The sequence below is a fragment of the Brachyhypopomus gauderio genome, chromosome 1 (genome assembly GCF_052324685.1).
Source record: "Brachyhypopomus gauderio isolate BG-103 chromosome 1, BGAUD_0.2, whole genome shotgun sequence".
In the NCBI taxonomy this organism is placed as follows: Eukaryota; Metazoa; Chordata; class Actinopteri; order Gymnotiformes; family Hypopomidae; genus Brachyhypopomus; species Brachyhypopomus gauderio.
In genome coordinates, this window is record NC_135211.1 from 35,460,333 (window position 1) to 35,488,332 (window position 28,000).

At 38.7% G+C, this 28,000-nt stretch overlaps 1 protein-coding gene across 4 annotated transcripts in view; it reads right to left on the bottom strand.

Annotated features, from left to right (window-relative positions):
• tasp1 (taspase, threonine aspartase, 1) overlaps positions 1 to 28,000 on the bottom strand; it is a 65,593-nt gene that overhangs the window by 24,977 nt on the left and 12,616 nt on the right. For all 4 annotated transcript variants that reach the window (XR_013132356.1, XR_013132355.1, XR_013132352.1 and 1 more), the window contains exons 6-12: positions 27,872 to 27,956; positions 24,558 to 24,637; positions 19,217 to 19,323; positions 6,089 to 6,235; positions 5,886 to 5,964; positions 3,578 to 3,688; positions 2,942 to 3,049 (exon numbers count right to left, since the gene is read on the bottom strand). Coding sequence is in view for 1 of the 4 variants with exons in the window: in XM_077012181.1 (XP_076868296.1) it covers positions 2,942 to 3,049; positions 3,578 to 3,688; positions 5,886 to 5,964; positions 6,089 to 6,235; positions 19,217 to 19,323; positions 24,558 to 24,637; positions 27,872 to 27,956 (717 nt within the window). In the remaining 3 variants the exon portion in view is untranslated. The remainder of the gene's footprint in view (positions 1 to 2,941; positions 3,050 to 3,577; positions 3,689 to 5,885; positions 5,965 to 6,088; positions 6,236 to 19,216; positions 19,324 to 24,557; positions 24,638 to 27,871; positions 27,957 to 28,000) is intronic.

Sequence of the window (28,000 nt, forward strand, 5' to 3'; positions counted from 1 at the left end):
GTCTACAATTATGAAGAGTACGTCCACACCTAGGTGACTATTGATAACCAGTCCCTAATCACACTGAAATCCTGATTTCTAATTCTGAGTCCTAATTTCACTGACTCAAGGACTGTACTGTAATAGTTTCACCATCACTCTCCAATTTGACAGTTGACAAGTGGCAAACGAAAGTGATGAATGAACTAGCAAATGCAGATGATGTGTCCCTTACTGTAGATGTAGTCAAACAGTAGGATGACAAGCTTTTTGGAATCACAGCAAACTGGAACAACACAGCCGATTTAGTTGAAATCGCAGTTGCTTGTGTGCAGCCACTTAAAAGGTTTCGATAAAGATGTAAGAGTGAGAGTTTAAGCAATTTTGTACCAGATTTAAAAAAAGACCCATGACACCTGTGACAATGACACAAACATGAAAAAAAAGTCCCTATGCTATCCAGGATAGGGAGATGACCTTCAAGAAAATTACCTTCATGATTCTGACATTTGGAACACCTTGACAGGGAAACAGTCAGTCAGGGATGACAATTCATTGAGCCCAAAAATCCTGACAAGACTTCAATGTTTTGCACGTTCCTTTCAGCTGGTTATAGGATATGGCTTAAAGAGCCTAAATTAGTCAGGACAGCACATGTAAAATCTTCCAGGTGGAGCTTCCTTATCCACACAAGCAATTTGATCTTGGAGGCATTTGAGAAGGAGTTTAACACCTTGGAATTCTTTCCACTGAGCACTATTGAAATCGTTTCAACTGTGAGGGACATTGAAGATTAGGGACACAAATAGACAGTACAAGGAAAACAATAACCACAAGTGCTGTGATACCCTGTATATTTTTTGTTAATCACCACCTGTGATATCAAAAGGTGGCTACTTGGGTGGCTTGATTTCCATCATGCAACAATCACTACAAGGAATGTTTATCATTTGTAAGTCAATGTTATGTCAATTGCACTTGCTGTACGGCTTGAATGCAACTGCTCGACCATGGAAACCCATTCCATGAAGCTCCATGGATTATCTGTGCACTCTTCTTGAGCTAATCTGAAGGCCACATGACATTTAGATGACTGTAGTGATTGCCTCTGTAGAACGTTGGCAACCTCTTCACACTATGCGCTTCAGCATCCGCTGACCCCGCTCTGTCAGTTTGCATGGCCTACCACTTCGTGGCTCAATTTCTGTCATTCCCAAACACTTCCATTTTCTTATAATACAGCTGACAGTTGACTGTGGAATATTTAGGAGCAAGGAATTAGTTACATAGGTGGTATCCTATTAACTCCTGAGAACGACCCATTCTTTCACAAATGTTTGTAAAAACTGTTTGCATGCCTAGGTGCTTCATTTTATACACCTGTGGCCATGGAAGTGATTGGAACACCCGATTCAGGTAATATGTATGGGTGAGCGAATACTTTTATAGTGTATCTGTGTTTTTTTCATTGCATAATTGTTTTGTGTGTTGTACGATACCCACATGTTGTACGATAATGTGTCCTTATGTTTCTGTGAAGGCACTTGAAAACATATTGCATTATTATTATTATTATTATTATTATTATCATTATTATTATTATCTTGACATATTTTAGTATCTATGTTAAGTGAGCGTCTACCTAGTTAGTGTCTATGTAAAATTCACATTTTTACTTTCTAAAATTGGTATTTTCTGTGTCCCCTAATTCTTTTTAGTCATTTTTCTTAGAAAAACATTGAGTGCAACTCCTGTGTACTTGAACTACCACTGGTTAAACCTACTTGTTGGTGATCTTGCATGTTTTATATTGTTATAAATGCAGGGTTCATACACCTTTTCTTAGGTCAAATTCAAGCACTTTTCAAGCACTTTTAAGGTCCATTTTTCAATATTTTTGAGCACCTTACAGCTGTAGTAAATTACATATTGATATAAATACACATACTCAAAATGATGAATTCACTTTTTTTATATTAAAACATTGTAACGTGTAGGGGTGGGTATCACCACTGATTTCCCAGTTCGATTCGATTCTGATTCACAAGGTCCCGATTCAATTCGATTTTCGATTCGATTCGATATCGATTCTTGTAGGGAAATTTCAGTTACAATAAAAAGTGTAGTTTGAATGTGAAATGTTGTAATGGTACAAGGAACACTCAAACTTTATTAAAATGTTAGTGTTTTATACTAGTGATATTAGATGAGTGTTTATACTGTGATATTAGTGTTTTTATATCAATTAATGCACACACTTCCACATAGCTCCTTTACCAGAAAAGGCATTGAAAGTTTTTTTTTTTTTTTTACATGTAACAAAAACATTTATGAACATAGTTCTGAATATTGTAAACATTAAGGTCCAAAAACTAAGATTTATTCATGACTGCTTTCTGACGTCTTAGAGATTGTCAAATTTTTCTGCAAGAAAATGAGCTGATCAACATGTTGAGGAGTGAGACAGTTCCTTTGTGCAGTTACAATATTGCCAGCTGTTGAGAAAACTTCACAGCTTTATACTTGACGCGTCACGGCCGGCGTGAGGGTCCGCACACCGAAAACGACGTAATCGTGTTGGCTCCGCCAGTGCCCTGTCGCTTCGCAAGGTCATGCACCTCTCGAATTTTGAAACTTCGCGCACGCCGCAAAGTCATGTTTGCACGGTTCATAATAAATCGATATCGAATCATTCAAATTAAGATCGATTTGAATTGAAAAATCGATTTTTTAAACACACCCCTAGTAGCAGAAGAATAAGTGTATTAAATTAGCAAGCTTAAAATATATGTTAGTTTGGTTACGATTTTGTCTGGTAGCTGTGGTAAAATATAAAAATGTGCTTTTATGGTGCCAAGTGAATTTATAGAATGTTACTGCATGGCTGTGTTGATGGAATATCAGTTTCACAAGCAAAGCATTACTTTAGAGTGGGTGTTGTGCATTGGTAGTGAGATCATACCTAACAGAGCCTGGAAATTGTCAGAGGTTTGGTCCTCTCCACATCTACAGCATCTCAGAACAATTACTCCACCCAGAACTCCATCTTCACTGGCCAGAAATGGTGAGCCTGTAGCACAAAATTTTTTCTTACCACCTTGCAAACATATCTGAATATTTTACTTTTTTTTCTAATCATAAAGCTTTGTAGTATTATAATGCTACAATAGACAACTTTACAGGAAACACCTGAGATAATGTACAGTATAGCAACTTCATATGGTCATTTACTGGCATTCACAACAAAATCACTGTTGTAACTTGTTGAAAATCTTATGAGCAAATTACAGAATACAGATTTGCAGAAAATTTGATAGAGTGCCAAAACACTTCCCTTTGTATTTCAGGACTGTCCAATTATGACCTTTCGGTTACACAATCTGGACATTTGGTTTATGATTATTTGAGTAAGAGTGATATCCTGCTTTATCAAAATAGTGTGATGTCCATACATTGAAGATATGAAAGCTAGAAAGCTATAGTTCAAAACAGGCAAGGCTGGCCTGAGGTAGGACTGGAAAAGATGGCAAGTTTAAAATAATAAAAAAATGTGACTTTCCAAGTCTTCCTTCAAGAAACAAGATCATCAGTTACTCACCAATGAACTGATTTTGCATAGCCTCCAGGAGGGCTTGATGTGCGTCTTCAGTCTGCATAGCTGTGGAGCACTCTCTAGCTAACATGGTGCGCATCAGATGCTCTCCACATCCTGAAACAAAGAGAACAACAAGATTTTGAAGGTGTCGCTCCAGCAGTTTGCAAAATATGATCTGCAGAACAATTCAGCTCGCCAGCCCACCAGATGTCGAATGAGAACCGAAGGTTCTGCCTTCTTCCAATACTACATAGATACTATTGATGTCATGATGATGTATTGTTCATGTAGTGAATGACACACAAGTCTCCCAATCACATGAGGGGAGTGGCAGGTGTACGTCTTAGTGACACAAGAACATACAAATCAAATGTAAGCATGTTTTTAAACATGTATTCTATGGCCAAAATTTTAAGGGGCAGACTTAAATTTCATAAAATGTTTTGAACCACGTTTCTACGTTGTCTTTGCGTAGAGATATTAATTAAAACAGAGATTAGAACATAGATTTTTATGTGCCGCCGCGTTTGCGGACCTCCGAGAGTTTATCAATGTTTGTTCCTGTATATACCAAGTAAATATCAAATATTCATTTTTCCACTTCCATAATCACCATATAAAGAAATATTTTACAGCTATTAATCACAAACCACATTCAAATGAACATTCATGATTAATCTGTTTCCTAATTTCTTTTTATAATTTCTGCCCATAAAGTAATCCACTCTTTAGATAATAATAGTTTTGATTTCAATATTATGCAAATATATATTTATATTTTTGAAAAAAAAAAATTATAATAATCATTTAACCACATCTGAGTCCTCATCCATTTATTAAAAAAAATTTCCACGACAATTTGGAGTCACGAACAAGGGTCGGCGAGAGGCACCCCGGAAAGGCGGTGACTGATCTTCGAGGACGCTCCCCGGGGGATGAGATTCCTGGCTGGGCTAGGCAAAGTGGGAACCCCACGAGCAAAGGGATAGTACCTATCCAGGGAGTGACGTCACCGCCAGTCTCCGGTGGTGTTCTCCGCCTGATCTAACGAAAACCGCAGTAAGTGGGAATTTTCAGTTTCATTGTTAGTTTATAAAAAATTTGAGGATTGTTCTTTTTTGAGTGTTAAATATCCGCCAGTGTCCGCCCGCCGGATGATCTCTGTTATACGATAGGGATATAGTGAGATATTGCCTACAGAAAGTCCATAAGGTGGGGATACTGCGATATCGCCCACGCAAGATAGGACTTAGCATAGCGCCCGTCAGTCTGGCCAGAGATCCAGCTGGGCAGAAGCGCACTGATTAGACGTAATACAGTGTCGGCTAGCTCCGGAGCGGCAGAGATATCCGATAGGGGCGGGGGGAACTGTTGCTACGTTGGTATGCGGAGCGGATCTAAATTTTGAGGACCCTTTTTGACGTGTTTAATTGATTTGGGATTTTACATATGGGTTTTTGGTCCCGATTATTATCTTATTTACTTTACTTTTATTATATTGTTTACTTTTTACATTTTATGTTATTTTAATATTTTATCTTTAATTTCTTTTTACATTTTCCTTTTGTCTTATCTCCTTTTTATGTTTCTTTTTATTTATACTGTAAAGTACTTTGAGCTGCATGTATGTATGAAAGGTGCTATACAAATAAATATTATTATTATTATTATTATTATTATTATTATTATTATTATAAATAATAGATGCTTTAGCACTAAGCTTTATACAAACATCTCTGTGCACATACAGTGTGTTGCAAGCCAATTAGATCAGCAAAGCAGGTGTGTCTCATTGGTTGAACTACCTGATTTCAGTGTAAAAAAAAAATATATATATAGGATTTCACACGTGCTTCATCAGACACATAATGGTGTACTCAGGCTATGCTATGGTGACAGATTGGAGGTTGTAGGGGTGGTTTTAGGAGCAGAGAAAGCAGTTTCATTGTATTTAGTGTGTAATTCTAAATAAAATGTTGAAGTGCAGAGGTTTTTGCAACTCAGATTATATTGTTATTACAGAGAAAGGAAACCACCGAAAAAGGTACTTTTCAGTTGGGTACTGGAACTGAATTTCAGGTTGTGGTACTGGTATCGGGGTATCTAACCATAACATTAACAGGTCTGTTAGCTCTCCTGTAACCCCTGTTGGCTATCCAGCAGAAGATTTGTTAATGCCTTCAGGACTAGATATTCATAGACCTTCATGATTATAAAGGTCATGAGAATCAAATTGGAAGATATAGTGTAGTGTGTAGTGTGCAGAAACAGACTCAGTTGCATATACAGTGGCAACTGCAGGTTCTCATACCTGAGGTGCTCACAGCTGCAGAGTAAGGTCTGGCATCACGTGCATTTTCAGCCCAACAGCCACATCCATAATGAGCAGCCTTAGAAAGAATAAAACATTGTGCAATGTTTAGCTACTCTTTTTCAGATTAGAATATAACTCTAGTATACTAGTACTATGAAAGACAGATTACTACGGTGCAGTGAGGCAGTAGCGACACTTACCTGGCCCACTCGTCCTGGGTGTTTCATGGCCAAACCTCCGCTAGACACAGCGGCTGCAACATTCCCTTCCTGATCCACAACAATGGCTCCCACTGTATCCAAGGAGGCAGACATATGCTCCCCATGGCCCACCATGATTTCACTGACCTGCTCGAAGCAATTCAAGTTATTGTTTTACATTTTTAAGATCATAGACAGTTATATTTCCCCCTTAAAAATGCATGAGTTTCAATTACCAAAACTGTATTTATTTTTATTGGCATTATCCATCCAAATGAAACCAAATAAAAGAGAAGCATACAGCAAAAGTTTTGTTAACATAAAACAGCCATTACCAACACTGGCTGAATATATTTTGCCTTCATATTTATACAAATAGGGCTAGGAAGAGCATGCTGTTCACAGCACTCCTGCAACAAATGTGGAGTTACTACATTCATGTAAACGTATTCCTTACACTCAAGTCTTATTTTGAGTATATGACTCACATTTTATCTTTGGAAAACATCTGGACAGAATCTATTGTGAAAACTGCCAAGAAAACCAAAAATATTTTTTCTAAAAATAGAACTGTTTGCAGTGCAATTAAGCTGTAAACAAACCAACATGGGAAAACCAACATGGTCACTTATATATTTTTCTGCTGATTGAGTTATGCATGTACTTGCATCCAGAAAAAAAGACAATATTATCTGTTGACAAACAATGTCAAAGTGAGGCATGCAAGAAAATATCAGTGATTTTGATTTTGATTGCTGTATACCAGAGATGTTCTGCAAAGTTTGTAGGGAAAATTCTAACAATGTGTTTTCGTTAGAACTACAACTTTAGAAAACTTAGTTGCTTAAGTGTCAATGCAAATCTCTCACATTACATATTTAGCTGCGAAAAAAAGCTGCTGGTGTATCTGGACCATGGGACCTGTGCATATGACCCATGAACAGGAAAGCCAAGTTGACAAAGTTAGTCACAACAGCATATCCCACAGTACTGGCACTCAAGCTGCAAGTAATACTGAACAGAGGGCTGCTGAACAGAAAGCTGCTGGTTCTGATGACATTCCTGGACGTGTCCAGAGAAGATGCTGGACAGTTCACTGACATCCAACTGGTCACTGCCTCATGCTGCTGTCCCCACATGCTGGAAGACACCAACTATTATTCTGGTGCCAAAATGTTACACTGCATCATGTCTGTATGACTTCTGCCCTGTAGCACTCACACCTGTTGTAATGGAAGTGCTTTGAGAAGTCATCTTAAAGGGGGAACTACCACCGTGGTACCAATTTGCATATCCCTTGAACAGATCGATTGAGGACGCCATTTACACTGCCCATCATTCTGCCCTAGACAACAAGAACAGCTGCACCCAGACCCAAATGAATTTCAGTTCTGCACAGTTAGTCCCACTAGACTGGTGTCCAAGCTCAAGACCTAGGAATCAACAGCTCCATGTGTAACTGGGTCTAGGACTTCCTTACAAACAGACCCTAGTCAGTGAGGCTAGGCAGCCACATGTCCTCCAGTCTCAACTTGAACACTGTAGTGCCACAAGAATGTTTGCTGAGCCCCCTTATCTTTTCAGTTTACCCATGACTATGTGCCACTGCATCGATCCAACATCATCAAGTCAGTAGACAACACCACAGTAATCAGCCACATCAGGAACAATGATGAAGCAGACTAAAGAGAGGAACACCTACCAGCATGGTGTTCCCACAACAACCTTTCCCCCAACACAGAAAACCAAAGAGGTCATACAGGAAAACCAAATGCAAACACACTCCTGTCCAGATCAACAGAAGATGAGGTAAAACATGTCTCCAGCTTCAAGTTCTTGGGCATCCACATCTCAGATGATCTTTCATTGTCCCTGCACTGCTATGCAGATCATTCTCAGTTATTCTCTCTTCTAATCCAGATGTCAATAGTACTCCCAAAATTGAGAACTGTGTCCAGGGAAAAAAACTGGAAGACTGAGGTGTTGCTTCTTGGACTCAAAGCTGCAAGAAGCAATTGGTCTAATATTCCTTTTACCCTAGATGGTTTTTCAGTCATACCTAAAACTACTGCAAAAAGGCTTAGGTGACACTACCGATTATGATCTTTCATTTGACACACACATAAGCAATGTCACTGCCTTGTATGTAATATTGCCATGCTGAAACATTTATCATCAGATGCAGAGAAACTGGTCCACATTTTTTTCTCATCAAGATTGTACTACTGCAATGGTCTTTTAATTAGATGCTCTAAAAAGTCCCTAAAGAAACTCCAACTTGTACAGAATGCTGCAGCCAGAGTCCTACAGTGGGGAAAATAAGTATTTAGTCAGTCACCAATTGTGCAAATTCTCCCACTTAAAAAGATGAGAGAGGCCTGTAATTGACATCATAGGTAGACCTCAACTATGAGAGACAAAATGTGAAAAAAAAAATTGAGAAAATCATTTTGTCTGACTTTTAAATAATTTATTTGCAAATAATGGTGGAAAATAAGTATTTGGTCAATAACAAAAGTTCATCTCAATACTTTGTTGTATATCCTCTGTTGGCAATGACAGAGGTCAAACGTTTTCTGTAAGTCTTCACAAGGTTGGCACACACTGTTGCTGGTATGTTGGCCCATTCCTCCATGCAGATCTCCTCTAGAGCAGTGATGTTTTGGGGCTGTCGGCGGGCAACACAGACTTTTAACTCCCTCCAAAGGTTTTCGATGGGGTTGAGATCGGGAGACTGGCTAGGCCACTCCAGGACTTTGAAATGTTTCTTACGAAGCCACTCCTTTGTTGCCCTGGCAGTGTGCTTGGGATCATTGTCATGCTGAAAGACCCAGCCACGTTTCATCTTCATTGCCCTTGCTGATGGAAGGAGGTTTGCACCCAAATTCTCACAATACATGGCCCCATTCAGTCTTTCATGTACACGGACCAGTCGTCCTGGTCCCTTTGCAGAGAAACAGCCCCAAAGCATGATGTTGCCACCCCCATGCTTCACAGTTGGTATGGTGTTCTTTGGATGCAACTCAGCATTCACTGTCCTCCAAACACGACGAGTTGTGTTTACCAAATAGTTCTACTTTGGTTTCATCTGACCATATGACATTCTCCCAATACTCTTCTGGAACATCCAAATGCTCTCTAGCAAACTTCAGACGTGCCTGGATATGGACTGGCTTAAGCAGGGGGACACGTCTGGCACTGCAAGATCTGAGTCCCTGGCGTCGTAGTATGTTGCTGATGGTAGCCTTTGTAACGTTGGTCCCAGCTTTCTGCAGGTCATTCACTAGATCCCCCCTTGTGGTTCTGGGATTTTTCCTCACCGTTCTTGTGATAATTTTGACCCCACGGGCTGAGATCTTGCGTGGAGCCCCAGATCGAGGGAGATTAGTAGTGGTCTTGTAGGTCTTCCATTTTCTGATTATTGCTCCCACAGTAGATTTCTTCACACCAAGCTGCTTGCCTATTGCAGATTCAGTCTTCCCAGCCTGGTGCAGGTCTACAATTCGGTTTCTGGTGTCCTCCGACAGCTCTTTTGTCTTCACCATAGTGGAGTTTGGATTGTGACTGTTTGAGGTTGTGGGCAGGTGTCTTTTATACTGTTAACGACTTCAAACCGGTGCCATTAATACAGGTAATGAGTGGGGGAAAGAGGAGCCTCTTAAAAAAAGAAGTTACAGGTCTGTGACAGCCAGAAATCTTGCTTGTTTGTAGGTGACCAAATACTTATTTTCCACCATTATTTGCAAATAAATTATTTAAAAGTCAGACAAAATGATTTTCAAAATTTTTTTTTCACATTTTGTCTCTCATAGTTGAGGTCTATCTATGATGTCAATTACAGGCCTCTCTCATCTTTTTAAGTGGGAGAACTTGCACAATTGGTGACTGACTAAATACTTATTTTCCCCACTGTAACTAGGACTAGAAAATTCCATCACATTAGTCCTACTCACTCAGCGATGCACAGGCTTCTGGTTAAATATTGAATTTATTATTTTTTTGATTCTGTTGATCTATAAAGCATTCAATGGTCTTGCTCCATAATATCTGAGTAAACTAATTGCATACCATAACCCATCTCACCTGCTGAACTCTCAAAATTCAAGATTTCTCTGAAAATTAGCAAGACTATAGCCGGAGGCAGAGCATTCTCCTTTTAAAACCCCTCAGTTATGAAACAGTCTTCCAGCTCCAATCCGAGATTCTGATATTGTTCCAATCTTTAAATCTAGACGTTAGATCTCAACTATTTTATTAAGCCTTCAGTTAATGAACCACATATGAAGGTGTAGATCTGCACCCATACATTGTAAAGCTGCTTGTGACAACGTGATGGAAAAAGCTCCATATAAATAAAATTGACTTGGCACTGTATAATCTCCAGGAGGAACAGGAGCATCGATTACAGAACCTCTCTGCTCAGGAACAGTTTCTTACAGTCATCGATATCTCCACTGTACTCCATTCAATTGCACTATGCTACTATTTTGCACTTCTGGTGGATGCTAACTGCATTTCATTGCCTGTATGTGTACTGAGCAATGACAATACAGTTGAATCTATAACTCCTGCAGACGGGTCGTGAACTAAATAGTGATGTTGAATCACAAAAACTGAATAGCAGTAGAATGTATACCAATTTATCAAATGTCTTTATGCTAAAATATTTTCAAACTACCGGTAACTACTTTGCTTAACTCAATAAGACATTGCAGCCAATGTGCAGTAATAAAATTCCCTCGCAATATAAATCCTCTGATGTTTGACCATATATTTTTCTTTCATCTATATAATTCAGTGTAGTTGAACAAATTCCCAAAAGTGTTTTATTAATATAATGACAACAGTCAATTAAATGTGACCATTATATTCAGATAATTGTTTTCTTTCCATGAAAATATGTATTTGGATTATGCATTTAACTTGATATCTTTTAGCACCTAATTCCTAATCAGTAGCAACTTGCTATGACACAAATATTCAAAAAAAATATTTGTAGTGTAGGGGACACCATATGAATTCTTAAAATAAATAATTATAATTGACTGTGCCATTATTATTTTCAATGTTTTTGTCTTTTTATTTACTTAATAATAAATAGATTTAATATACATACAGAAGCATTGAGATTAGGCTTTACATCTTGTTTCAGTGCATACAACAAATATCCAGTGCCATCTCATGTACCACACGAGGGCGCTTCACATAGAACTAATATTGGACTACATGGGGGCACTTCTCTTAGTACTGATAATATACCACAGTTTAAGAACCACTGCAGCAACAAAGGCTCCATGCTCCCCTCAGATCAAATAATATGAGAGCAACACAAGGACGTAAAAATCACATCTGGCATAGATTTGTGAATGTGTTGGCAAGGTTTATGGCATGCAGCATCAGTCTAGAGTTAGCCTTCTCTTGATTATCATTCAGATCTAGCAAGCTCTCCACTTTGTTCTTATAATCTCTACTGTACGTAGACGCTTTGGACAACCAACCCATTTGGCTTAAAACTGTTTTTGAAAAGTACCAAAGGAGTCCAGAGCATCTTTCTTCTTAGTTGTGATGGCTCCTGAACTGCTGGAGAGTCTGGCAGGTAGTCTTGTGTATCTAATCAAGAAAATATGAAATCATGACTTAGTGGTGCAAAGATATAAGTACAAACATTGACACCGGTCAGGTTGTCCAAGAAAGGTTGATCTCGCTTCCTTGAAGACGCTCAAACACAACATAAGCTGCATAGAGAGGAGTGCTTGAATGAGTGCCTTCATGCACACAGGGCAAGCTGTCAGCATTATTTTACCACTGTTGTGAATATGCTTGTGAAAACATCTTACAACATGTGGTGCATTCACAGGCTGAGACACAGAATTTGTAGTTTCCTTAAACTTGGAAAGCCTGTGAAAATATTTGCAAGTGCTGAGATATGGTGAAATAGCTAAGCCATCCTGATTTGACCTTAGTAGTCAATTGTCTATGGAAAGACATTGTTTTTCTTTGGTATGGCACCAATATACATATATGTACATATAAATATATAAATGAAAAGAACCTACACCAGATTTAATTTGATGATAATGTTAACACATTTCCTCATTAATTATATGGATTGCTGGCACACATTACAAAATGCTGCCACAATTTGTCCTCACTTGCATATGCCACTGGAAAACTGACTTGTTTGAGCAGGATACAACAAACTTTGACATCCTTTACCATCCTTTCAGACCAAGAAAATATTATCAGCATATACTGAGAAGAGCTACAGCAATCCTGCTTTGCCATGATTTAGAAAAACTGAAGCCAACTCAGAGCAGCTATACAAGTTCCATCTTGTTGAGATATAAATTCAGTTTTTAAGCAGCAGGCAGTGTTCATTGGTTTTATTGGTCAGCACGCAGTTTTTTTGTTTCAAGTTTGGTGGTTATTCAGTCATTTATTACTTGCCGTGAGCAAGACTTCATTTATGTGTTGATTGTGATGGGCCTTCACAAACTAAAACAGAGGAATTAACGGCAATGGTACGTTGACACCAGTGCAATAATTACTGTGACTTTCTGAACAGAACTGAATTATGCTTTGCATATTTTGCATGGATAAGTTCAGTTACAGTCAAATTTGAATGAATCTGGATAAGTTTTGATATACATTCTGCCTTTCATATCAGAGATACACTTCCTGGCCACTTTATTAGGTACATCTTGCTAGTGCCAGGTTGGACCCCCTTTTGCTTTCAGAACTGCATTTTAATGCTTTGTGGCATAGATTGAACAAGGTACTGGAAACATTCCTCAGAGGGTCTGGTCCATATTGAGATATTGACATATGGTCAGCAACAATACTCAGGTAGACTGTGGCACCGACATGATGGTCAATTGGTACTAATGTGCCAGGAAAATATCCCCCACACCATTGTGCCACCACCACCAGCCTGAATCACAGATACAAGGCAGGATGGATCCATGCTTTCCTGTTGTTGATGCCAAATTCTGACCCTACCATCCGAATGTCGCAGTTAATGTTTTTCCAATATTTTATTCAATTTTGGTGAGCCTGTGTGCATTGTAGCTTAAGTTTCCTGTTCTTAGCTGACAGGACTGGCAATCGATGCAGTCTTCTGCTGCTGTAGCCCATCCGCCTCAAGGTTCGATGTGTTGTGCGTTCAAGAGATGCTCTTCTGAATGCCTTGGTGGTAACAACTGGTTTTTTGAGTTACTGTTGCCGTTCTATCAGCTCAAACCAGTCTGGCCATTCTCCTCTGACCTCTGGCATCAACAAGGCATTTGCGACCACAGAACTGCCGCTCACTGCACATTTTTTCTTTTTCAGACCACTCTCTGTAAACCCTAGAGATTATTGTGTGTGGAAATCCCAGTAGATCAGCAGTTTCAGAAATACGCAGACCAGCCCATCTGGCACCAACAACCATTCCACGTTCAAAGTCAGTTAAAACACCTTTCTTCCCCATTCTGGTGCTTGGTTTGAACTGTAGCAAATCGTCTTGGCTATGTCTACATGCCTAAATGCATTGAGTTGCTGCCATGTGATTGGCTGATTCGATATTTGTGTTAATGAGCAGTTGGACAGGTGTAACTAATAAAGTGGCTGGTGAGTGTACATGCTTCTTATCTTTCCTCAATAGAGGGTACATTTACGCATGGTCTCAGAGCCTCACCAAAATACAACTTCATGCGGTGGTCAGTTTGCTAAAAAGTTAATTCTTCAGATAGACTGGAAAGTCTGTATGCAAAAAGTGATGCTTGAACCTAGCCTTGGATGTGTCTGAGAACAGCACAAGTGGCTACATAAGATACACAGTGAAGTCAACAAAGGAAATGCCACAAGCTTCAGCTTTCTGGAAAAAAATGTATTTTTGCTGCTTTCTTTGGTGCTTGAATACAAGATGACTGTTGATGTCAAATTCATGCACTGAAGGTGTCTAGTGCAATAATTTTTGTTTTGGTGTTAAAGATTGCAAGACAACGTTAAATATTAACATGTTTGTTTATATACTACCAATCAAAGGTTTGGACATAGCTGGCTAAATGTATGTTCTTTAAAGAATAAATCATTAGCTAAAATGCCTTTAAGACAAACTTAAGATAAATACTTGATGATTGCCCATATACAACGGGTGTACAGCTGGGTATTGATTCAAATTCCAAGAATCGATCAGATTCCGATTCTGAAGATTAAGAATCGATTTCTTTCGATTTAATCCGATTTAATCGATTCGATCCGATTCGGGGTTTAGTGTTATTAAAAATGTATTTGAGCTGTTTCCTGACTGTGTACAGAAGCAACATGTTAAAACTAGTATTATATCGATATTAATCAGCAAATAGTTACTGGTAGTTGGTAGTTACTGATGGCTGGAAGACTGGTGAAAAGGGTCATCATAAATCTACCTTCAAGAAAGGTAATCCAGGACAATAAACAGAGGACATCTTTGAGGTGTCTATATCTGCAACAGTGGGCTCCTATTGGGACACTAACCAGTGCATTATTATTATGATTGAAATAATTAAGAATTCACCCAAAAGCTGTTGCTACCAAATGCATTTTTATTTTAAAAGTGCTCACACTTAATAAACTGAAAGTATAAAATGTAAACGTGTATTTTTCTTTAAAGTGAGAATATAAGAACAGAACTCTCACGTTACGGTCCCCGACCCCTCCGTTTTGGGCGTGTTAACGTCGTCTGCGTCTAATCGTCTACGTCGGTGTATCTCCGTGGGTGCGGGTGCGTCTTGTGATAGTCCTCACCTGTGGCTCGTCTCGTAATCACGAGATGGGGTTTATGTGGTTTGTCTATTTAATTTGCGCTCGCGCAGCGTCCTGTGCTCGTCGTTGTTTGAGTCACACATGTTCTATGTAAACGTGTTTTATGTGTGCTGTCTGCGCTTCGGTAAATGTAATAAACGTAACGATTTGGAAAGTGCAAAGGATTCTGTCTCGTCCATCGCCTTGCGCCCAACATTACAAGAACATTTTAAACTTTTTTTAAACTGTAAAAACACTGGGTAAACGGTCAGTGACACGGACTAACTGTAAATAGTCACTGACACTGGATAAACTGTCCTTCTGTTTTTAGATTTCCGATTTGACTATCGTCGTTACCGGTACTGTCCGACGCCAAGTCGTTTTACAGTTAGTTAGACCGAGCACGCCTGCGTGAATTCAGTGACAAGGCGGGGGTAAAAGTTCACTAAAAAAATCGATCTTTGGACGTACGAATCGATAATCAGATCATCATATGCGAATCGATTCTGAATGGGAAAATCGATTTTTTCAACACAGGCCTAAACGGGTGAAATAAGTAATGAACACCACCATTTTTCTCAGAAAATATATTTCTAGAGGTGCTATTTACATGAAATTGTCTGCAAGAACCCAAGTAATCCATAGATACAAAGAAATCAAACCATAGATATCTATAGAAAATTTGTGACGTGTTCAATATTTTTTTAGCCGCTGTATGACTGCCCCCCCCCCCAAAGTATACAATAGATAAGGAAATAATAATAATGTTTTAAATACATTGTAAAAAAAATCATACATTTTGCCCCTCATCCTACAAGCCCTCAGCATACATGAGAATGTCTTCAGGGCATCATATGTGCTGCCTCATGAAGACGGTTAAGAGACCACCAAGAGCATCCAGAGAATCGTCGCAAACTGTCCAGTAATGGGTGTCTCTGAACTTCTACAGCCTCTGTTTACCACAGCATAATCATGTGTTATTTATTATTTTGAAACCTTCAGTTTTTCTAAAATGTATAAAAAAAATTAACTAGGTGTGTTTAAACGTTTGACTGGTAGTGAATATTTTTTTCCTACCATGCCAAGGTAATCATTATTATTTTTTAAAAAGTGAAATATAAATAAACAATAGAGGCACAATATTTTAATTAAAACAATTGCTACTAGGGGTGTCACGAGATCTCCGCGAGATTTCTTGTCGCGTAAAAAATCTGTCTCGCGAGATTTGTGATCCAGCAAGCAGCCAGAATGACATCGGAAAATACAGGTATTACTATTGAAGATGCCCCCGCCACTTTCAAATCGTTTGTTTGGCAGCATTTTGGGTACGCGGTGGAAATGATAAATGGCAAGAGAGTGACTGATAAGACACGGACCATATGCAAACATTGTATGAAAACAATGCCGTACACCGCGGTTAATACGAGCACGATGCAGACATTTACAGCACCACCACAGCTCAGTACTCAAATCAACATATCACTTGAACAGAGGTAGCAGGGACAGAAAGGCACACTTTGGCATGTTGAGACAGCAAAGGATATCGGGAGCAGTGTGGGCATGTTAATATGTGGACATGCTAATATTATTAAAAATTAACATGGCAGTGTAGTTGCAGCAAATTCAGTGACATACTTGGTCAGGATCTGTTTGCACTATTTGCACTCTGTATTGACAGAGAAGAACTTTTTGTTTTGCACATAATACAGTGAGTCCCTGCTTAACGACGGGTCTGGTTAACAACAGACCGGAGTTACGACCAACTTTTTATTTTATTTTGTGCGGTGCGCGGAGGAGCAGTGGCAGCACAATGGAGTGTTTTCTATACTGTATTTATGATCAAAGCGTATCTAAATGTAGGGTCATGCTTTACGACAAAAGCTCCTTTACGACGGACTTTTCAGTCTCTAACCCCGTTGTTAAACGCGGACTCACTGTAATATTGTTTGTGCTTGAAAAAAATGAGAAATATTTAATTTTATTTATTTTATTTTAACTTTTATGAAATTTTATTTTAATTTCAATTTGTAGAGGAAGAAGTTTATTAAAGGTTAATGCTTACATAATGCATGTTATAATAAAACATTTAAAAATGCATGTGTAACTCAGTTAAATAAAAATATAATAATTGTAACAGGAAAATTACTATTTTCTATGTACAAATACAAGTGAATTACAGTCAATATATCAATCAACATTCACAGTATAACAAATCTTGTAACCATCCATTTTGCAAAGTACAAAAAGCAGTCATAAGTAAACACCGCTGTGCTTTCTTTAGCATTATAACACCATTCCTCAGCCTCATCTCAATAGTAGCCCATCAGCATTGGTCAGTGGTCTCTACACTACACTGCTGTAAATCAACTCTCAATGAAAAACAACTACTTTGACCAGCTTTATCCCATTGTAACTCCATAAGGGATATATTGTTAGTGAAAGAATTGGTGGAAAAATGTTTTTAGATTTGGAAGGCACCCAGTGAAAAGGTATAATAGTTTCACAGTAGTATGATAAACTTGCATGTAGGGGTAACAGTATGAGATTTTCACGGTATGACAACCGTCTCAGAAAATACAGCGGTATCACGGTTATCACAGTTTGTTTCAGGACAATTATTAAGTTTAAATGATTTAATATCTGATAAACTGAGCCTGGGTCAGTGTCTGATCAACAACTGTTGTAAACGTCCATTTTACTGCCAAGTTGGAATATAACCAGATACTGCAGAAAGAGGATTTATTTCTGACATGATCCTCACAAAAGATTTTTCTATTTTAAGGTGTTTCTTTATACTACCACATATCGTTATGGACAACACTGCACAGAACGCGACCCGTCAAGTATGAACGCTTCCGCCGTTCGCGGAGGTTCGTGCGAGGTGTGCGGAGTCGGTCACGGTCACTCGCGAAAGTATAAACCAGCCTACGCTAGCAGTAGGGCAAAACGTTAATATTGCAGGATGCTGTTGACGAGCCTCGCTGGTATCTGACAGCTCTGAGCCACCAAGAATATATCGGGTCTTCCAACCATTTCTGGCTAAATTTGCATTTCCCCATTTCTCCGAACAGACGTTAACGTACACACATCCCGCCAGTCCAACAACTACGGGTGCTCGTAAAGCCCGAAATACTTGCGAGCAATACTGCGAAGGTTGTGCACTGCATGGCTACCGATTTCCGCCCCCGAGGTTCAACACAGAACGGAATTATTCCTAAGACATTTCGGTTGAAAATTTAAGACAAAATAAGACTTTTCAAGGCCTTATTTGACAAAAATGAAATTTAATACCATTTAAGACTTTTTAAGGACCCGCGGCCACCCTGTTTTAACATGTGAAAAACAGGCACTTCAGATTTTCAAACTGAACGCATGTAAATGAATGGCGTCTTTCACATCCAATGAAAGCAGGGACCTGAAAAAACAATTTTTATACTTTTGCGAGTGACCGTAGCGTGCGACTCCGCACACCTCGCGCGAACCTGCGTGAACGGCGGAAGCGTTTATACTTGGCGCGTCACATTCTTTGCAGTGTTGTCCGAAACGATATGTGGTAGTATAAAGAAGCACCCCTCAAAAACAGGGGAAGGAACATTACCCTAACAAATTTTAATGTTGCTTTGTGTTTCAGGTTTGAAAAGTGCTGGAATTTAGGCTAAAGTAATGCTTTAAATTGTAACTACTTCGTTTCACAACAAATAGCTATCTGACTGAACAGTTCTCTTGTATTATGAGAACTGAGAGAACGTGAAAACGTTAAGATTGGGCGTTTTGAAAATAAACAACCATTAAATAATGTGATAAAAAAGCGTATTATTTCGAATCATTTTGAGTATACGTATAAATATTTAACTTAATTAAGTTTAACGTGCTGGGAAATATTGAAATGGACCTTGAAAGTGACGTACAACTGCTTTAATTCCACCTTGTATAGGTGTATGAACCCGGCAAACACGACTTTGTTCATTGCGCTGAAGTGCGGTGCGCACGAAGTTACAAAATTCGAGAGGTACACGACCTCATGAATCGACATCCCGCGAGGCCCTTCATTTTCGCCACTGATTTTAGTTTAGGCTTTTTTTTTTGGTTAAAAAATTTGTTAAGTCTGATGCACTTTCTGCCATTCTCACCACTGTGTGCTGAGTAGCTGAACCGGAGCATAGTTGCGCATGCGCGGACGAGTTTCTACGCTGGCTTGCCTTTTACCGGTATTAAGCAAACGCACACGGTATGATAACCGTGCATTTTAATACCGTGGTATACCGTGAAACCGGTTACCGCTGCAACCCTACTTGCATGAGACTTTGAATAGATCAGTATGTGCAATAGACTATAGAAAATAATACAAGCTATAACATTACTCACAGTTCCACTTGATTGTCGTCGTCTCTTTGAAGGATTACACATAGTATCCATCTTCTCGGCTTGTTCCATCTTCCGCTTGTTCCTTCTGTAGGCTGACAAACTAAATTCTGAAAAGAATCAAAAATAACATTTAATTATTTGAATTTTGAAGTCAATATGCACCAGCTGCATCTTGAAAATTGAGCATGCTAAATCCATGAAAAGCTACCAAACCTTTACTCCTTATATTTTAAACCATTCCAGACCACTGAAGTGCACTGCATTTTAATGGCTATAATACTGCAAGGTTCAGCACACACCACTTGTAAAATGTCAAATATTTGGTCAGCTCCATACATTTTTTAAATCTGTCTTTTGTTGCCTGCATTTTCTTTTTACTTCCTTGTATTTATCTTCACAAAATGAAAAGCACTGTTGAGTAGATGGCCACCAACCTGTGCCAATACACCTATACAAATATAAAGAAAATATACAGTATACCTATACAGAAAATGTGCTCTCCACATGTTCAGATGAATTAATGACTATGCAAGCAACATTTCACAAGCTTGAATTAAGAGTTCACAATAGTGAGAAATAAATGCTTAGACATGCAAGGGAGAATGAGGACGTCTAATATAACCAATGTGTCGGGAGAAACCAGCCTCTAGTAATCCAGATTTGGTGAGCAGTGCTAAAGACGGAAAAGGATGTTATTGTGGACTGGTCACACCGCGGTCTCCAAACTAGAGCAATGGGAGGTAAACCTCACATTTTTGTGGCCAAGCTACTACTATCACTACTACCAGGTTTGTTTCGAAAATTTTCAATGAGCAAGAAAAGTTGGTCCTTTGCAGTATGCAGTATGAAGGGGCTACAATTTCCATGTTCCCTGAAATATTTACCCCCCCCCCACCACCACCACCACCCCTCACTCTAAAGTAACTACACAATTTGAAAATTTTTAAAACGATCGGTTTACAGTGGGGCTGCTGGTTAGGTCATCGCTCTCTAGTTTAAACACATTAAATGTGTGGAATATCTACTTTAAAAAAAGGATCCTTGTTTCCTTCCACTGGTGGCGTGCTTTATACCACTGCATCCAACGCCTTGCATTGCACTTGGTGATGTATGGCTTGAATGCAGCTGCTCAACCATGGAAACCTATTCCATGAAGCTCTCTGCACACTGTTCTTGAGCTAATCTGAAGGCCACACAAAGTTTGGATGTCTGTAGTGATAGACTCTGCAGAAAGTTGGCAACCTTTTTGCACTATGCGACCCCGCTCCACCAGTTTACGTGGCCTACCACGTCGTGACAGAGTTGTTGTCATTCCCAAACTCTTCCATTTTCTTACAATACAGCTGACAGTTGACTGTGGAATATTTTTATGAGCGAGGGAATTTCACAACTGGATTTGTTGCACAGGTGGCATCCTATCACAGTTCCACGCTGGAATTCACTGAGCTCCTCAGAGCGACCCATTCTTTCACAAATGTGAAAGTTCCCTGTGGCCATGGAAGTGATTGGAATGCCTGATTCTGATCATTTGGATGGTGAGCGAATACTTTTGGCAATATAGTGTACTCTATGTTAATTAATTAATTAATATAATACACTGCTGCTGACTGAGTTAATATGGCAGTGGGAAAATAATCTAAAATCTTTTTCTGAGGAAGCCTGGCAGAAAGTTGATAAAATCAGTAGATAAAATCCATTCATCATCAATCTGTCAATGCAATTTGCGTTGTGCAATTTAATGTAGTACATCTCTTGCATTGGTCCAAAGTAAAACTAGCTAAAATTAAACCAGATATTAAACCAATTTGTGATAGATGTAGAGTGGAAAAGGGTACCTTATCACACGTTTTGGCCATGCCCAAGGCTAATTCAATTTTGAAAAGCAATCTTTGACCGATGTCTGATGTGTTGGGTGTAGTCATACAATACGCATCAGTCACTGCTCTGTTTGGGTTAGTATGGGGGGGACCTAGAGGCAATCCATCTCGTATGGACTGTTGACGCATTTGCAACCCTTATACATAAACATTTAGTATTAATTAAAGCACAAGCTCCTGCCTACATTTACCTGATGGATTAGAGATCTGTTATTCTTCAGCAGGTCATGCAACAAAGTTGTACACTATTTGGCAGCCCAATTTAACATGTATATAAAGGTTGGACTCTAAATATATGCAGCCACACTGAATATTATTTCATTTTATCATTATTCAGTTATAGGTACATGTAATGTCTATACATACGCATGAAGGTAAGTATGTATTTGAGTGCATATACAGTGGGGAAAATAAGTATTTAGTCAGTCACCAATTGTGCAAGTTCTCCCACTTAAAAAGATGAGAAAGGCCGGTAATTGACATCATAGGTAGACCTCAACTATGAGAGACAAAATGTGAAAAAAAAATTGAGAAAATAATTTTGTTTGACTTTTAAAGAATTTATTTGCAAATAATGGTGGAAAATAAGTATTTTTTAATATAAATAAGTGGAAAATAAGTATTTTTTCTAAAATAACAAGTCATCCAGTTATTTCACCTCCACAGCACCAAAACTGCATTAAATAGTTAATGATCTCTTAATACCTTCTAATAAATGCTACATTGATGCAACACACAAAAGTAAAATATGGTGTCCCACAAGCATCTGTATTAGGTCCCTTATTATTCTCATTATATATGCCACCATTAGACACAATCATTCGTAGGCATGGTATTAACTTCCATTGCTATCCAGTTGATACTCAGTTGTATACACATTCAACATTACTCACAAAATTGAGAACTGAGTCCAGGAAATAAAGAACTGGAGGTTGTCTAATTTTTTTCTTCTAAATTCCAATAAGTGTTACTTCTTGGACCAAAAGATCCAAGAAATTTGTCTAATATTTCTCATACCATCAAAAAACTATTATAAAAAGCTTTGGTGTCACTATCGATTATTGTGATCTTCCATTTAACATACACATATGCAGTCACTAAAACTGACATTTTTTATTCATTAAATGTTGCTAAGCTGAGACATTTACTTTCCTTATCAGATGCTACATCATGTGTTCACTAAAATTTGTGACGATGACTTGAGTGGAAAGCAACGACTCAGGAAGCATTCATAACTGTGGTTAACTTCAGGCCCCTCTCTTTAGTTATGCTGCTATAGATAACCCTGTCAAAGCCACATGCTAAATCACTGGCACATATACTATATACCAGGGGTGGCCAACCTGCGGCTCGCGAGCTGCATGCGGCTCTTTGCCTGTTTTCATGCAGCTCCTCAGCCGGCCCGCACTCTAACGATCCTGCACTAACGATCTGTGCCGTGGCCTGGTTACCTCATCAGCTCTAAGGGCGACACACTGCTACATCTTCATGGTGCGCAGTTTGTTATCAAGCCTAGCGAGCCGCTAACACTTTTAAAACCGGTGTACTGGAAAATGGGAGACTAGCGGCATGAAGTCACTCTGGTTTGAGTCTCATTGGTGAGACACGGTCTTCTGTCACACGTTTTGGAATAAACCACATATGAGGTGCAGCAAAAGCACCGCAGACAACTGATGGAGGCTTCAAAACTACTGCTGCTGTCTGTTCTCTTCTTCCTAAAGGTGAGCGCATGTCAGTAGCGTTTATAACGAAGTTTATCCACTTTTGGCCTAGAAAACAACAGTTGCGTACATAACAGAGCTCGTAGTGTGCGCCCACCTCCTCCAACCATGCCAAAATCATGACTTACGTTTATCAGTTTGTGTTTGTTTTTTTTATGTGCTGTTCACTTAGCTTGAGTTCACCCTGGTATTTTCGTCAAACGCGCATGTGCGTGAGATGAAAACACTGGCACGCGTCCCAGTTAGGACAAAATCATTTCAATAAACAATTTGTGTCAGGTTTGATCTCAAAATCACAGGGAAAAATGCACATCAAAACAAAAATATGAAGATGAACAGAGGACGTTTTTAACAGAATGGGCAGAGTATGCAGCCCTAGACCAGTTCCCTAACCACCAGACCATATCATTTACAATATCTCTGAGCAGAGGTCTCTTTGTGTGCGTGTGTGTGTGAGAGACAGAGGAAGGGATGAGTGATATTCAAGCGTGCCCATGTGTATGATTTGGTTCTTTGCTGTAACACAGTAAAAAAGTGGCTCTTGGTCTCTGACGGGTTGGCCACCCCTGCTATATACACTTACCGGCCCCTTTATAAGGTACACCTTGCTAGTACCGGGTTGGACCCCATTGTCCCTTCAGAACTGCCTTAATACTTCGTGGCATAGATTCCACAAGGTACTGGACACATTCTGGTCTGGTCCATATTGACATGAAAGCATCACACAGTTGCTGCGGATTTGTCGGCTGCACATCCATGATGCGAATCTTGGATTGAGATCTGGTGACTGTGGAGGCCAATCGAGTATTGTGAACTCATTGTGTTCAAGAAACCAGCCTGGGATGATTTGTGCTTTATGATATGGTACGTTATCCTGCTGGAAGTAGCCATCAGAAGATCAAGGTTTCTCCTAATCCTCGCCTAGGGAGTTTGTCCTTGCCACTGTCTCCTCTGACTTAGCTGATGGCAATAATGGGTAGATGGCCTCTGGGGGTAAAGATTCCATTTTAATGTGCTATAAACAGATGTTATAGTTTATTATCATATGTTACAGCCACTTCCCAAGTTTGTTGTACAAGGCATAAGGGAAATTATTTGCAGTTATAGTTATTCAAATGATAATCTACACTTGGCTGTGATGCACAATCCTGACAAGTTTAAAACCTTGTTTACTGGTTGTCTTTAAAAAAAAGGTGAATAAAGTCTTGGATTTCGCCATCAACAGCAAATTTTGCTATACCAATGACAAAAGGCACATGCATGACCGCTTAAATACATATTGACAGATACACTGAGTGGGCGTACGTGTATTTAACCCCTTTAATCCCTTGTTTGCCAGCTAACTACAGTTTTTATTGTACTGCATGTTGTATTGAGATTGGTCTTTGGGAGGTTGACTGATCATTTCTGCTCATCTTGCCAAGAATGTTTGCTGATAAGCATTAGAAAACCACATCTGTCAGTGTAACATTATTGCATGGCTTAAAGATTATTAAAGTGACAGAAGATTTGGCATGTTTCAATGTAAAGAGTAATATTAATGACTTGTTTTAATCTGTATATTTTAACTCTGAAGAACATAGTATCACACTCTTCAATTAGCCTTCAAATAACATATGCTAATTTTGATTTGCATTACTCTCAGGATAATTAATCATATCTGTTCAATCCGGTTCCACTGAGTTAGGTAAGGCAAGCAGGTCTAGGGTATAATAAAGCATGCTCTATAAATAATATACTCACTGGTGGCCATCTTCTCTGGAGGACATGGAGGAATGTCATGACTGAGGGCCCACTGCTGCGCTCCTATTCCAACTAGAACACTGACAAAGAGAAAACATGAACTTGTGTATTCTGGAAATGTTTTTCAGCTGTTGCATGATACTAGCATTTGACTATAGCCTGTAAAATCCCAAATGAGGAATCAGTGAATCATTAACGAGCTATCTTGAATATCACAGAAAAAAGGGAGAATACAGGAGAATGTACTTTTTTACTAAAAGGAAATGCATGGTGACTTGTTCAGTCAGGCTTAATATTCAGGATATGTTTTCAGAAAGTTCAGAAAATGTGCACAGATGTCTATAAAAATCAAACAGTAGTTATCAAAGGTAAATGCAAGCATGTACATAACAAATATACCATAACATACGTAACAAATACAACACCATTGTAATAATCATACCAACAATAACAAATGACACAAATAAAGCAACATGATCCAAAATTGATTGATCTGTTTAATTATCTTGGTTTCATCTCGAGGGGCAAGCCTATTCTGGTTGTACAAAAGTAACATAATACTGAGCACTAGAGTACCCCCGCCAAGCTGAAGCAGATCTACTTTTACAAAGTATTATATAAAGCTTATAAAAATCTTAGTGCAGCTCAGTTGAATAAACTCCACCTACATTCTGACACTGCCAGGGTACATTTGACATGTTCCAGCTAGATGTATATTTTCCCCCAAAATTGTTTTTAGTTCAAAAATGTGTTTGCTATTGTATTGTATGTACCATTATACCCACCCCTACCTATTATGTAAAGACTTTACATATTGTAGGCCAATTTTTTTAATTATAATTATTATGATGTCTTTTACTACTAAATTATTGTGTGTGTGTGTGTGTGTGTGTATGGATATCTGTGTGTAAAATATTTCAGCATTTCAGCATCATCCATGTTACTTATATAGTCGAAATTCTGAAAAACTCTGCTTGTAATAATATTTCAGTGACACAGGAACAAACAAGTGTTCCCAATAAAGTACAGTACATATTTATTTTACAACAGACCTTTTGTATTCAAGGGGGTTCAACCCATAGATTTCCTATTCACCATCACACTTTACCATTACATTTACTATTACACTATCAAACTTTCAATGCAGTGTGACATTATAAATAAATAAGCTAGTTTGCAGGTTACATAAAAATATTGGCTATTAGCAAACAGTAAATGCATGTATGCAACTTTGAAAGCGATTGGCAAATGATAAAGGAAAATGATTGCTGTTGATTCACAATAGTATTCATGAGGTACTAAGAGCTATATCCAGTTTGGGCAGTTGAACAGTTATGTAGCCACACATTTTGACTGAAATCTCAGTTCGCAAGGGAGACACCCACCGATGACCTATAGCAACTTTTACCTGAAACTCCTTTGCCTGCCCAAAGTTGGCAGATGTTCAGGGAACAAAACTTATGACATCTGCAGAAAACGACTTTTCCATGACAAATGTTTAAAGACTGCACCTACACAACTAAATTAATAAAGGGAACATTGACTTGAGTGGGCGAACCAAATTTATTTTATGCAATGTAAGCCAAATGCAAGTCACTGAATGGTGATGGAACTACTTGCGAATTGCCTTGTTTTGGAAGGGTACATCTTCAAACAACTGATGATATGCTCGTTAGGGGGGTGGGATTACACATCAGTTATTCTCCGGTTGAACATCTCTCCATTTGAAATGACAACACAATATGGCGAGAGAACTGAGTGAATGTAGACAGGAGTGAGGCAACTATTAGTGTGATTCTAAATTTTGATTCCCTCATCGCATTCTACCATTCTAATAATTTTGCATTTTGTGAAATTTTTTTTATGTTTGTTCATGAAGCCTACAGTTTTGATTTTCTTTTCTATTGTTTTTTATGAAAATTTTAGCTTTTTTATTCTGTTGTAACCTTGTCATAACCTGTTAATTACATTAACACACACATTAGGCTTTTAGACTATAGACATGAGCTATTTTGTCTCCGATCGAACTTTAAGCTTGTGGATGTGGGCGTCAGAGGTTCCAACGCACTGTGTGGCATTAGCAAAACAATATTGCTTCATGTCATGGCGCTGAAACCTAAAAAGTTATTTAGTGACATTACTGTGTTGTTAGTTTAATTGACATTATGTGCAAATGCCACTATTTTCTGATTTTCCATTTCAGCAGACCATTCTGCTTTTTGTGCAAAAGACGGCATCTTTTGATTATTATGCGTCAGGACCAGCTTTCTTGTGTAAAGACTCAGCGGTCTTTTGACCACTACTACATGCATTTTAGGGATGCACCGAAAATTCGGCCACCGAAAATTTTCGGCCGAAATGGCTTAAATTTGCATTTTCGGTTTTCGGCCGAAATACTTTCATCACCGAAACAACACGGCCGAAACAATGTGCTGTGATGACGCAAGCAAAAATCGCCACCTGCACGCGCTTATTTGGATAAAGCTAGCAAAAAAGTTTTCCAGTGATAGCGCCGAGGCAAAGGACATTACACCAAAAATTATGGAACTCGTTGCCTTAGACCATCAGCCGTTCTCTGTCGTAGGGATTTCGTAGGCTAATAGAGCACATTGAGCCCCGTTATGTTTTGCCGAGCAGACGACATTTCTCAGAAGCGTGTTTACCTGAGCTGTTTAATGTTGTTGCAACTCATGTCACGTTTTTATGAGAGAATTTATATTTATCTTTCAGGCCAGTCAGTTATAATTAAATTTAACTCGTATAAAATACATATATTTATCCTCTCAGATAAAAACGGTCTGCAAGCGAGTTTAATTTAATTAGTGGTCGGCCGTTGTCAGCGGTATCGCCGTTAACGGCCCACCACTAATTTTATTTTATAATATGCATTACTGTAATGTCAGTGCTAAATAAATATTTTCAAATCAAATTTTGTAGTTGATTTATTCTTTGAATAGCAATGCCTTGATTTTAGTGAGGTTAGCCATAAATCCAATGTTACTAATAATTGGCATAATGTATTTCGGTGTTTCGGTTTTCGGCTTTCGGCCTTGGTTTCCTCATTTTCGGTTTTCGGTTTCGGCTAGGAATTTTCATTTCGGTGCATCCCTAATGCATTTAGTAGGTGAAACAGCATGGAGCTAGTAATAGGTAGTAAAAGCAGACAATTGACATCATTAGTGGTGTTTGGAGGATTGAGTTTGTAGAATGAGCTACAGCATGCATGAAGGGGAGTTCAGATGTGGTGATGATAAAAAAGGAAATACACCAACAGTAAGCTCATTAGTCAGTTAATAACACAGAAGTGAGCTCACCAGGGAGGGATCCTCCCAGCTGAAAGTTTCCCTTTTTGTGCTTCATTCAGTAGTCTTCTAGCCACCAAGATTGGATTCTTAATCCCTGAGAGGAAGAGGGAAACCATTGCATTGTATGAATGTCTGATT